The sequence below is a fragment of the Lycorma delicatula genome, chromosome 7, assembly GCF_047948215.1.
Source record: "Lycorma delicatula isolate Av1 chromosome 7, ASM4794821v1, whole genome shotgun sequence".
NCBI lineage: Eukaryota > Metazoa > Arthropoda > Insecta > Hemiptera > Fulgoridae > Lycorma > Lycorma delicatula.
Genome location: NC_134461.1, coordinates 143,922,160 through 143,936,636, shown reverse-complemented (window position 1 = coordinate 143,936,636; position 14,477 = coordinate 143,922,160). Strand labels below are relative to the sequence as shown.

The 14,477-nt window shown below is 28.4% G+C and overlaps 1 protein-coding gene across 4 annotated transcripts in view; it reads right to left on the bottom strand.

Annotated features, from left to right (window-relative positions):
* Positions 1–4,638: 4,638 nt before the first annotated feature.
* LOC142327427 (prefoldin subunit 5-like) overlaps positions 4,639–14,477 on the bottom strand; it is a 72,765-nt gene continuing 62,926 nt past the window's right edge. For 2 of the 4 annotated variants that reach the window (XM_075370484.1, XM_075370481.1), the window contains one exon: positions 4,639–4,763. Coding sequence is in view for 2 of the 4 variants with exons in the window: in XM_075370481.1 (XP_075226596.1) it covers positions 4,696–4,763 (68 nt within the window). In the remaining 2 variants the exon portion in view is untranslated. Of the gene's footprint in view, positions 4,764–10,826; positions 10,947–14,477 lie in introns of those variants that run through there. The other 2 variants (XM_075370486.1, XM_075370485.1) reach the window with 2 other exon arrangements.

The following is a 14,477-nucleotide window of genomic DNA, read 5'->3' as shown; positions in this document are numbered from 1 at the left end:
ATTGGTCTGCTCAGTTAACAGATTCAGCCTTGAACTGATTACATCCACAAAGAAAAGAAAGAAAACAGTGGAATTAGATACTGCTTAAATAGTAACAAGTGAAAAGAGAAAATTAATATTCCCTAAAATAACATTAAAAAATTAGTTTTAATAAAATAACAGTACTATTATTATAAAAAAAACATGAAAATTTTCACATTTATCTTATGACTTGCAGAGCATAGTTTACACCTAAGCTAGCATGTGGTTAGTACATCTTTGGGGAAGAATGAAGTTAAGTTAAGTAGTGGGTTTCTGATAAAACAATCATAAACCCTACAAAAGGTTTACCACTTTCTCATTCAGGAGCCTCCAGAAAACCTGAACAATTTCTTTAAAAAAATTGAAGATCTTTTTAAAAAATAACTCTGACTCTATAGTGAAGACTTTGGAAGAATTATGCAAACATTCAATGAGGCTGTTAGGTATCTTTTCCTAAAATGTGAGGGGGGTTTCAATATAAACATTGATATTTCAATATAACATTGATAAACAAATTTGATATTTGCCGTTAAAGATCCTCTTTCCAGTTGATGGATGTGCAGTTTAATTGAGATTCTGCATCTTTTTAAGACATACAGCTAAGGTTGAAGGATCAGAATAGACACATAAAAAATTCTTTTAGGCTGAGGTATTTGAGCTTACTCACTCCTCTAATATAAACTGACAATCTTTGCAATCTATACATAAATTCATCCTTAATGTTTAAATAATACTTTAAAAATTTATGAAATAAAAAAATTGTAAATTGTTATAGTAATTAAAACAAGAATAATATTCATTCAAATAAAATAATCAAAAAAGTAAATAAAAATTCAATATCACAGATTTCAGTGATTTAATCAACAGATTAGTAAACAAAATTTAACAATGAATAACTATAACATAATAAAGAATAGCATTTAAGAATAAATAAATTTATTAAAAATATACTGTCAAAGTAACATAATAAATTTACCATAAGAGTTTTATCATTTTATTAGTCAACTATATTTCAAGTTATTTCATTAACATATTTTAATAATGATCTCTGTTAAGTTGGGTTTCAATCAATGTAATATCATAATTGTTTGCCTGATAATCATATGGCATGTTTTCCAAGTAGATTATATAAACATTAGTAAATGTTTATGCACGCGCACACACACACATTAATATATATATATATATATATATATATATATACTATATATATATAGTGTGGCTTTCAATATAAATATTGAGTTGGCTTAATTAAACACGTGCAAATGAAGTAAAAATGACTCACAAATATGGTACACTATTAATTTGTGATGAGGGATTGATAAAATTATCTGGTTTTCACCATAAATTCCAGATTCCTTTATCTGCTAAATTAGTCTCTTAATAATTAGTATTATGTGTATTTTATAAATAATATAATTAAAACCCACCTGGTTGTCAAAAAATACAATATTAAATGTAAAGTGTAAATAGTCAAAGCAAATTTATATATATATATAAAAATTTGCTTAATGCTAATCTATATATATACACACGCAATAAAAAAATTATGTGAGTTGGTTATTTTTAATTGTCAACCCCTAAGCATCATTATACTAGCATGGGACTGATTCTTGGATCAAATGCAGTTTTTTTCATCCAAGAATGACTCTTCTCAAATTTTTATATCAATCTTAATTTAACTTTTCTTTAACTGGCCTAATGCTATAAAAATATAAAACTTATTTTTTATCAGTATCATATGATTGATATCTATTGTAGATTTCTTATAACATTAACTTTCTAATACTTAACTTAATTCATCTGTCAGTAGTTTTCTAACAATTATCTAATGATTTAATTTCTATTTTATAAAGTTTATATTTTTTAGACACAATGATTCAAATATTCAGACTCAATGATTCAAACCAGGCTATATAAAAAATAATGTAAAGTATGACAAGTCAACAATTAAATTAATTTAATTTGATTACAGTACTGCTCTTATCATTAATACAAAACACTTACCTTACAGCAACAATGTACTGCAGGATAGACCCAATGACTAAAATAAAAATTATGATCCCAAGAGAATGTCCTTGCAGCAAAACAAATACTAAGTATGTTATACTAGTCTTTTATACATAATTACTTCTTCCCTACAAACACTAATACTTTCATGTTTCTTTTTTTTTTTTATTGGCAGCTATAATGAAAAACTTTTAAAGTGTGATAAGTACAGAATATTATTATAAGTTTGTAATACTTCCACCCAGTACACTACCACTGAATTTCTGTATAAATCATGTTATTTTTACATTAAAAAAAATATATATGTATATATAATTTTTACAATAATTTATTCTGTAAAAAAAATTAACATAATTATAATTTATAAGTTGGCCATAATCTTACAGTAAGCAATCCTTAAGAGACTGAATACTAAAAATACTTTTGAATCAAAATATTCAAAAGTATAGTTTAAAAATTTATGATTCTTAAGACATGCCACTAGACAGACTTTAATGAACGTGTGTAGATAGAAATATTTTCATAAATAATTGAATGAGATTTCTAAGTACTGTTTTTACAAGGGACTCTATAATTAACAAGACAAGTTGATGAGAAAAACCTGTTCACTCAGTGACAATGAGAGTCAAGTTGGCAACCTTGGAATACATTTAATCAGCTGTTCGATCATAATTAATCTAACATAACCTCTTTTGTTGATTTCAGAATAACAGCTCCAATTGAAACTTGTTTTATCATTCAGTGATAAAACTTTTGCTATCAGCAGGTATGAAACAGGCAGAAATTTACTCAAGAATGTTGGAAAAAGTGTTTAAACTGCTGTAACGTGTACAAGTGAGTGGAACAGTTTAATTCAGGCAGAACAAGTGTGACAGATCATCGCCCAAGACAACCAGTTGAAGTTTTCGACTGCTGCGTTGCAAAATTGCATAAATGATCTTATTTGCCAAGTCAAGCGAGTCAAAATTTCCCAAATTGCTAGTTTGTGTAAAATTATTGTTGGAACAAAGCATTCAATCATTCATCACATGTTGAATTATCATATGATGAGTTTCAAGACAGTTGACTAACACTCATAAAAGACACCTGGATTTGCATTTGTTCTTAGCTCAAAGAATGGTTTGAAGTGGAAGGTATGACTTTCCATGTAAGAAGAAATGTGGATACATCGTTTTGAGCCTGAATCCAAATGGCAAAGTCTTAAGTGGAAACATCCGGATTTGACCACAAAAAAAATTCAAAACTCATGCGTCAGCCAGTAAAGTGAGTCTTCTGGGACTCGCAAGACCTATGACTATTTAGAAGAACAACATAACATGAGACCCGCAATAGGGTGAAAACATCAGGGTACTCTCTCAAAAGGTGCTGTCTTGCATGACAACACGCACCTTCACATCGCTCATAGAAAGGGAGAAAAATCTGAGAAGTTGGGTTGGGAGGTGTTGTCACATCCTCTTACAGCCCAGACCTCGCCCCATCTGATTTTCATTTGTTCAGCCTGCTCAAAATGTTTTACAGGACAAGATGTTTGATGACAATGAAGCAGTCAAAAAAATGGAACACGAATGGTTCAAACAACTTAGTAAAGACTTCTACGCTGTGAGAATCAGAAAGCTCACAGAATGGTGGATAAGTATCTAAATGTTTCTGGAGACTATGCTGAAAAGTAATGTAAGTTTCATTGTCATTGAATAATCGTTTTTTCTCTACATCAATTTATCTCTTTAATTATCGAATGTCCCTCATACATTCACTTTTAATTTTTTTTTGTAAAACAAAGAAACAAATCAATAAACAAATAAACTGTTAGAATATTAAGACATTTTTACTTAGTACAGTATTATAAACTGAACAACCATTAAGAGAAATATTATATATTACACTCACATTTCAACTGAGAATCTTTTTTTGCAATGTTAAATATTCTTTTTCTTTAAAAAATCACAGTTTACAATATTTTTAATAATGTCAATACTAATCACAATATAGACAGTATAGTTATATTTCTTAAAAACAGGGAAAAAAAGAATTGTGCGTAAAAATTATTTAACAAATCTTGATCATATTTTATTTATTATTTTTTTTGTAATAATTAAAACAAGTTATATACATTTGTAAACAAATAAAAACTTTTACTGAGAAAAATGTACTATAAAAAAAATCAATTAAAAATATAAATAAAACATATTTTTCATTCAAATAAAAACTTATTCATGCTTTTTGCAGTATATATATCCTTTAAAGAAAATATATACGTATTTAAATATTTTGATAAGTTAAATACTATTTTTTTTTCTACAAAATAAAATTGATAACAGTTAATTTGTTACAAACTAATGCGATTAAACTTAATCATTTTACATGTGTATGTATATTTTAATATAAATATATAAAAAACTGTTCCAAAAAAAGTTCACTTAAAACCTGAAAGTATCACACAATCTTTCTTCTTCTGCAGCTCTTCAATGTAATAAAGATATATTATAAAGTACTTGATGTTTTTAACACTTACAACATGTGAAACAGAACAACTTAAATAAATATTAAGTATAAATAGAATTAACTTCCTTTTAAATATAAATAATTTTTTCTTTTTCCTCTTCTAAATTCTTTCTGATCTGATACACACAAATAATAAATTCTACCTACCATTTCTTCTTATGTTCATCCATTGAAACACCACCAGGACCAAGTAAAACGATCATAAGAAGTCCACCCACTACGGATAATGTCTAAAAATATATAAAACAAGGATTATGAAAAAAATAATTATGAAGATATTTTATAGTAGGATTTTAAACATATCACAACATAAACATAAGAAAAATATATACAAGATTAATATTTTCATAAATTTATCAGGACAACATAAAAAACCAGATGGAATATAGCTGGGTAACAGGATATAACTGAAAGTTACATGCTTATTTATTGCAAACTGATATCTCAAATGCACAAAAGTCTAAATGTCGTACTAATTCTTTTAATTGCAGTCTAGACAGTTCCTACACAAACGGGTATCAGTACAAAAATACTAATCATAATAATATTGATATTTTAGGCAAGTTAAAAAAATTAATGAACGGTATGGATATTATACTAACAGTGGTAGTGGGTGTATGTAAGTTAATCTGAATGTAATCTAAATGTAAAAAAAAAAAAAAAAATACCGTAATGAAACAGGAAGGAAACCAATGAGAGATTAAATACTATATATAGAGGAAACTTTTATACCAGATGTCGAAGAATTTGTTACTCAGGTAATAAAACACAAAGAATGTACTAAAAAAAAAAATATCAAAAAAGCAACCAATACAAGGCCTGAAATATTTTAGACAGAAAAGAGATCTGGTGCTATCAAATACAGATTGTGGAATTAAAACCAGAATGCTGAAAAAATATTTATATGGAGTATAGCACACTTTATGGCACTAATCATTCACAACAGGAAAACCAGAAAACAAACAGAAGCTTTGTAGTTTAGAGGTTTAGACAAATATTGAGTAAGTTTATAAAACAATGGACAAGCCTGATAGGAAGGTAAAGAAAATGTAAGATATAAGGTGAGACTGAGCAACAAGAGATTGACACTAAAATAAAAGAATGGGGAAATCCAGCAAACCAGTTAAAAAAAGAGATTAATGTTATAATTTATGTTGATTGTAATTCAGATTTCAACTTTATAATATTTTATATAGATTTATTCGTAAAATAAACCTACTAATCTTGAAGAAAGATTTTTTTATAAAACAGGCTTGGGTATATTCCAGAAATGGAGAAAGAACTGAAAGAGAAAATTTTTGGATTTTGAAAAAATTCATGCGATTAATTTTATAGAAATATGGAATTAAAAAAAATGAAATTTCTTTTTTGGCAGTCTTTTATTATGCAGAATTTCTGCAGTGTATTTCCTACTAATTTCTTGCTATTCCATAGCAAGAGTAGTAGAGAAAACTGTGTGCCACCTTACTCAGTATTGATGGATTCTTGATACAATATACTGAAATTATGTTGAACTGAACTAGGTAAAACGATACAATACAATATAGTGGAATCAAATAATCAATAAACATATAGATTCATTTGTATATGAATGTGAAGAAAATAACCTAAATGTAACTAGTAAACAATAGGCTTCGTTCATTTTACGTAAATAAATTTTGTTCTAAAACAAAACAGTAAAGTATTTTATTTAATAAATAAAATTGATTCTGGAATGTCAAGCCAAAAAAATTTTAATATACTACTACCACTGTATGCATAGTTCTCTCTGGAAAAACTATGACTAGGAGGAACTCCCACTTAACATTTTTTTCTTCTTCAAAACACTTTTAACTATATCTTATCATTATTTAATAAAATACATAATGAAATTAATAAATAAAAACATATAATATACACAAAAACACCAACCAGATGATTGCAACAAATGATAAATAGTTGTAGTTCTCCCTACAGTTATATTGACCCACTTTTTTAAAACTTACAATTTTATGAATAATTGTTACATAAACATGGTTCCACCTAAAAATAACTTTACTTTCATAAAATTGTAAAACACGCTTGACTGTAACTGTTTCAGAACAAACTAATGCCAAAAGGCTGAGTTAAAATGGGTGTTGTTTTGAACTTGCTCGGTCAATAATACATCTCTACAAAACTTGTTTATCAAAAAATTTTTAAAAACATTTATATGTTTTATAAAAGAAATGGTACAAAGGTAATTTGTGCTTTTAATCATAATCACAGCACTTACTAAATATATTTGTAAAATATAAAAACTACCTTGGAGTCTTCTCCAAGGTATACAAGTAGATAACCTGAGCTTTTGGTTTTTTTTTTTTTTACTAAGAAAATAAATAAATTATCGTTTAGAAAATAATATAACAGAAAGGTAGATCAAATTGCTCTTAGTCTATTCATAGACAAAATGTAAGAATTTAACAATTAGAAAATTAAAAATTTTCAAGCAATTACATATCAGTAAATTATACTAATCACGATGTAAATTCCTGGTTTTTAATACAACTGAATCAATATACAGCTTATTTTTTGCCAGTACATGTGTGCATGTGCAACATATTTGAACATATTAAGTAACCAGATACACACATAAGAAAAATAAAAGTGTCTAAATCTGTAAACAATGACAAGTGATATTGAATGTATTATATTCAGAACTAGCATTACTATGAATGATCAGACACCTGTTAACACAGACACAAATCAACTATAAAAATTTATTCAAGTGTGATTAATGATTGTTTTGTTTCGTAATAATATTCGATTTTTATTTTTAAATGTACAACTAAGCAAGTATTGACTAAGTAACCCATGGTTATTAGCATTTCACTTTCTTTTCCCCTTCCACAACAACTTATTTTTCCACAAGTCATTTTTCTCTACTCAAAGCCACAGAGAAGTACCCTAAAAAAGCCACAAAAAAAGATCCTCAATCTTGTGGAACTTAAAACTTCACAGCAATCCCAAAAATCTACAGGGCTCATTGCACACTCCCACTTCCATAGAGGGATTATACTGAACATTTTAAAGAGTTTTATGTGATTCACTTCCACATGTCACTAATTCCAGAAATAGTGAGGCTGTCTTTTAAAGAATGAACTCTGTATCTCTTCTGAAATTGCTCTTAAATTTCTGCACGAAAAGCAATTGGCATTTGAAGCTTTGTAAACAAAAGTTTCAGTAATGCACTACTTACTGTAAAATATATTGCACGGTATATTTACCACAGATGAATAATGTTAAAATATACCATAAATAATGTTGAGATGGATGGGCATATGTAATTAGAGGAGCCTTGAAGGACTGCTATGGAGTCTTGTTGCTATGGAGTCTTGGACTGCTATTTTTTTTGTCTTGTTGACCCATCTGCGAGCAGATGGTTCATCATTAGCCACTCTTTCAGTTTTTCTTTTAACTCTTCGTTCCAAGTTTCTGATAGCCAATCATTGATTCATTTTCAAAATTATGCTCAATTCATAATCCATGTGGTTTTAATTTTTAAGGCTTTAGTGTCTCAGGAAGAGACAACTGAGCTAATATTCCGAGACAAAATAATGTTAAGAAAAAATAAACATAAATTAGAAAATACTACCTTTACAACTGAGTTGGTAGCTCAATTTGCTTCATAAAAAGTAATCTTTAGTTACCCTCACCACATTTACCTTTACAAATAGATTTCAGAATGTATTTTAAGTTCCTATAATTACATGAAAAATATGAAATGCATGGATTCTGCTGATTTATATTTTTCACGCTTAATGATGTCTGCTGAGTTCTCAGTCTGCTTCTCAGAGCACAGACTTATGTTTACACCATAATTCGCCCCATGTCATTTTTCTAACTACTCACTTTCAACAGGGTTTGACAAGTTGTAAGATTCGTCTGTCATTGTTCTCAGATTCGTGTGTATAGCAGTCTGTTTAGAGTAATGTAGCTCTACACAACTCTACAGTCTAGATGTGCAGTGAACTAATATTATTTAAATAAGACAAGTGTTTCAAAGCGAGGTAAGGTAATCCTTTTGGGACTTTGTTTAGGTGCACTTATTTTAGTGATATATTATTAATTAGTTCATTTATTTTTTAGCTGTGAAGCATGAATTCAAAGAAAAGAAAACTAGATGAAAAAAAATTAGGTGATTGTTGGAAAGATGATTATTTCTTCATAAAGCATAATTCCACATTATCATGTTTAATTTGTAAAGAACAGTAGCTGCTTTTAAAGAATCCAACGTTAAATGACATCATGAAAGTAAACATAGCAGCTATTTGAAATTTGATGTGGAAGTGAGAAAATAAAGCTTCCCAGTCTTAAATCTAAATTAAAAGCCTAACAAAGTACATTAATTTCATTGTTACAACTTTTATTTTTAAATATTGTTAAAGCAGGTTATTCTGTTAGATTACCAATTGAAAAAAAAAATGAAGCCATTTTTGGAAGGGGAATTAGTAAACAAGCAAGCCATTGTAAAGGATATTCAAATATAAGTCTGTCATGTAAAACAAGAACTTTCTGCATTAATGATATTTCATAAGAAATAGTTTTAAATTTGCCTTACAATATTAAACGATTTTATAGCATATTCTTTAGCTTTAGATTAAAGCACAAATTATTTCAGACATTTTACAGCTCGCAGTATTTATTTGTGGTGTTACAGGTTACACAAAGATTGTTAAATTCTGCAAGCTTGAATGATACTAAAAAAGTTGAAGATGCAATCCTAACCATAAAAAATGTTGTCTGGTAATGGCTTACATTTTACATTTTACAGCTGTAAGTTGATCAGTGAATTTGAAGGAGAAATTAAGTTATGCCTTAAATTGGCAATGTAGAATTTATTTTACCAGTTTTAGATAGTTGAGTCGCTGTTAGATGAGAATGTTTAAGATGATTTTTTGAGTTATGGAAAGAAATTTAATTTTTTAAGACTAAGGAGAATGTGCCTGTTGCCAAATTAAGTTATTTTATGTTTATTATCATACAAATACATATTTTGTTGTTGGTTCAGTGGGTATTTTCTTTCCATAACTGACAGAACACTTTCAGTTTATCCCTTGCATTCAAATTATTCACTTACAAAACAAAAAAATCTCAATAAGCACTAAATTTGTGTTATAAAGCCAGATTTTGAAAAAAATTGCAATTATTCTTATTTATGTGGTCCTTGGAAAATTTTAGGTCATCAATGCAGCTCATGGTGCAATTTGGGTTGGCCAGGATTGACTAACACAATTACTTCACTTCATTTTCAAATTTTCTCTTGATAAACTGGGGCAAAGATAAGTGCAGAATAACTCACTCTTGTATTCCAAATTACAAAGTAATGACAAATGTGAAGGAAATTACATCTGATAATGCTCATAATAAAGTTTACAGATTCAATTCATAAATGTTCAATGTGGTTTCCTATGGCTGCACAGCACACATCTAAGCGGAGTCTGAACTTGTCCCACACGTTACGAAGAATCTCTTGTGTTACTGAGTTACTAAAGTTAAATCTGAGATGAGATGTATGCTGCACTGCAGTTGCTGACAGATTTACCATACTCAAGAACACAGAAAACCTTACAACTGACATGTAATGGTGGTACAAGTATGCTAGTGGTTGTTTACAAAAATACATGCACTCTAGCAATGTTATTTTAAACTTTCAGACCTACTCTCTCAACTACTACATAGATCAGTCAGATATAATTTATAATTCAGGAAATATAGAATTACTAAATTGAGTCCATCATTTAGAATTGCCCTGTATATTTTTTATCTCAACTTTATGTCAGTGTGAAATACACAAAAGAAAAATCTAAACATTTTTTTCATTATTGATTGAAATGGACATTAATGATTTTTCATTATTGCAAACACTTTATCAAGTTTTTTCAAAACATACAAGTTTTTTTATTATCAAACAAACCATTCCTAATTAACTGCCATTAATTGAATAATGATAAAATTAAGATATACCCTAAATTAGACAAGGGTAATTAGGAGTGATAGTTATATATTATAAAAAATGTCAAAAATGGTACTGCTCTTTTATTTACTTGGCACAATTTCAGAAACTGAATTTGAATGTGTAGGTTAAGAGAACAGTGAATAGAAAATAAAAACCGTATTATTTTCCATTTATTACCAAATGAGTCATTAAGTTTTAAGCTCGACAGTGATAGGAAGTAACTAGTTAGTGGTAAACAAGAAATACCATCAATTATGTTAAACGAGAGGTACTAAGAGAGAACATAGTTTCTAATTATAACAAAATTAAAACTTACCTGGAAGAAATCAATAGATAATTATTTCGGATAACCTTAGCCAGTCTTTTATCTTTTTATATATATATTTTTTTTGAAGTTTTAGGGCCATCAAGTGCTATGGTCATTAGCCCCTTCCACCTCAAAAAGAAAAAAACATACTTTAAATGTGTTTTGTAACGCTTTTTTTATCAAAGTTTTATCCGTCCAAGCAATAGACAATTTATTTTCATCTGTGGAGAAGCAAACCTATCCATTTTCTGACGTGATCTATTTAAGAATTGTTATGTAATGGTCAGAATAAAATATTTAATATATTTTAAATTACGCTATAAAAGCTTATTTACATTAAAAGCGTAAAAAATAAAAAATAGTTTATGCGTTTCTCGATTTCCAAATCACATCATGAGATAAATATTAAGATAATAATAGTAAGTGAAGTTATTTAAGTATGAAGTTATATAATGAAGTTTTTTCAGTATTGAAGTTATTTTTATACAACTATCAAAATTTATCCTCTTAAAAATTAAGGAAGAATATTGCAATGTACATTATATTAAGAAAATAATATTAAAATGTTTTAAAAATTAAATATTGACCCAATACCAAGGATACGAAAGACAAGGATAAGATAATGGACTGGGTTCCTTACTGTGCAGGAAGCAATACACCCACAGCAAGGGATCTGTTATAAATGGGATAATGTGGTTGGAAACATCCATTAATGGATAAGTAGAGAAAGAAAATCCTCTCCTTGACACCCATTTATTAAAAGGAATAAGGTATTTATACTTATTTCTTATTCTTAAACAATAAAAACAAATAAAGAAAAATAAAATTTAGACACAACAGTTTACATATATGTATAAAAAAATTGCAAATTCTTGATAATTGTTAATAACGAGGCTCTGCATTATCCGATATCTTAATAAAAAGCTGGAAAAGGTATTATATGAAATTTCCGTTTCTAAATAATTAAAATTAAAAGAATTAGAGAAAAAAATAGAAATACATTTTTTAGAGATGGGGAAAACTTTAAGAAACATTTTTCTAAAAGATATTCATATATATATATATATATATATATCGGTTAAATTTAACAAATTCGCTTTAGTAAAGAATTTTTTCCTAAATCTAAACATCCTCTTCAATAAAAACTAAACTAAGAAAAATAAATAAATAAAAAAACATTTGTGCAATTTAGATCCGGGGTCGATAATTTAAAAAAAAATTTTAGATATTTTTTGATAAGTCTGTATATATGAAGTATAAGCTATAAAAAAACTTTTGAAGAATATTTAAGTCGTAGGGAGATAGAACAAAAGAACAAAAACTAATATTTCTTCCTTTTAAGAGGTGGCAGTTGATTTTCTGAAGAAAAAAAATTTGGATTATTTATTTATACATTGTAGGTATGTATATTTTGCTACATTTAAAAAACTTTTGTATTTTTTTCTATATGTTATCAACGGTTTCTGCAATAAGCCATTGAACTCAGCTGCAACTTTTTAATAAAATTCATTTTTCTGCTATAAATTTCCAAACCAAGAGGCATCTCTTTTGCATTGTAACTTATTGTGTTGGACATTGTCAATTAACATAGCACAGGAAAATAAATGATGTTGATATATAATATATATGGTTTTAAATATAATATACAAGGCTCAGCTGATAAATTTTGCACACTAGTATGCTACACGGAGACTAAAGGTACTATCGAGTTGGGTGTAGCAGCACATGATAACTAAAATTCCCCTCTACAAACCTGTGATAATCTCTTGAAATCCATTCACCAGTTTGTTTTCAGTAGCAATTAAAATGGAGTCAAGCACAGCCAATATGTCAACACGGTTAAAACAGCGTCCAGTGATCAAATTTTTAAAGGCAGAAAATGTGAATAGAATATTTTTCATCATTTAAAAGCAGTTTACAGTAGTGAAACTGTTGATAGGAGTACTACTGTGAATAGGTGGGCGTTGAAATTTAGCAAAAGTGAAGCTGGTAAAGTGACAATTGAGGGTGCACCTTGCAGCAGACAACCAGTCTATGACTGACGAGAAACATCGAAAGAAGGTGGGCAATTTAAAGTGTGGCGACGCACTTCAAATGCTTCAAAGTGACTGGCGAGTTACCCAGCAATGCATCGCTATTCAGTTAGGCATATCTAAAGAACGAGTAAGCCATATTATCGAGCAATTGGGTTACCGTAAAATCTATGCACAATGAGTAATGCACGAACTCTCTGATGACTCTCCGCAAGCTGAAATTTGAGCCTATTCCCATCCGCCATACTCGCCGGATTTGACTCTGTGCTACTTCTACTTCTTCCCTCATCTCAAGAAGGATCTCAAAAGTAATCATTACACCACCGACGATGAGGTGAAGGAAGCTGTGGTCACTTGGATCTGAGAAAGACCACCAGAATTTTTCTGTGAAAGAATGCAAAAACTTGTCACACGCTGGGAAAAGTTTATCAGTGTAAATGGGGATTATATTGAAAAATAAATACTGCATTTTGTAGCTACGGTATTGTACTTTTACTTATTTTTTATTTTATTTCAATACCTCTTTTCATGTCCATGCTATGTATGTGCAAAATTTATTAGCCGAGCCTCATATAAAAATGAAGCTTATTTAAATTTAAGTAAAATAAATTTATAAAATATAATAAATAATAGAGCAAAGTTGAAAATAACTTTTATAAAATATGTATACCATTGCTGTTATTGCATAATAAATATCCCAGCATTTTACTCATATCAAGAAAACAATGTTGGTTTTGAAAGCTGGTTAATCACCCAGGTTCTTGGTTCATGTAAAGTAGAGGAGTGTATAAGATAATAAGTTATAAGATATAAGATAATGATAAGATATAAGTTATATATGAAACAACACTTTTCAATTAAATTAATTTTATAAGCAAAATGATGTGACAAAAGTAGATAATTCCCTGTCTGGATTCTTAGTTATAATATCTTTATCGGTTTATTTAGAAATGAAAGTTAAAATAATAATTTGTCCACTGACCTGATCCACTAGTAAACTTATTGTCACAAATCAATTGTGTAACAGTTGATTTTCAAAGTTGAAGGTTTTGAAGAGTTCAAATTCTAGTTTACATTTGGTCACTTTTATACGGATTTGAATATTAGACAGTGGATACCAGTGTACTTTGGTGGATGGGGTTCAATTAACCACATGTCTCAAGAGTGATTGACTTGAGTCTATACAAAACTACACTTCATTTACATGCCATACATATCATCCTCATCTCATTGGCCTGGTGAGGGGGTTGCTCATTGTTCAGTTGTTTAAGAACTTGATTGAGTTCCATAAATGATATTTTTGTTATTTATATGTTTTATCACACTAAACATTTTATTAAAAAATTAAACCAAATTGCCAAATCATATCTTTTGAAAGCTATGAGCCATTACAATGAAAATTTATTAACTTGCAGCTATCACAGAGATATGAATTTTAATTTCTTTTAGTTTCATAATTAACATTAGTAATCATGTAATAAAATATTTAAAACAAATTTAGTTTTGTTCAATATTCTAGCCATTCTACTACAATGTGTGTATTTTTACTTTGAAAAATTTATTTGAATGTTTATGAATGTAGTATTCTTTATATAAATATCATGCAAGGAACATCAAATTAAAATGG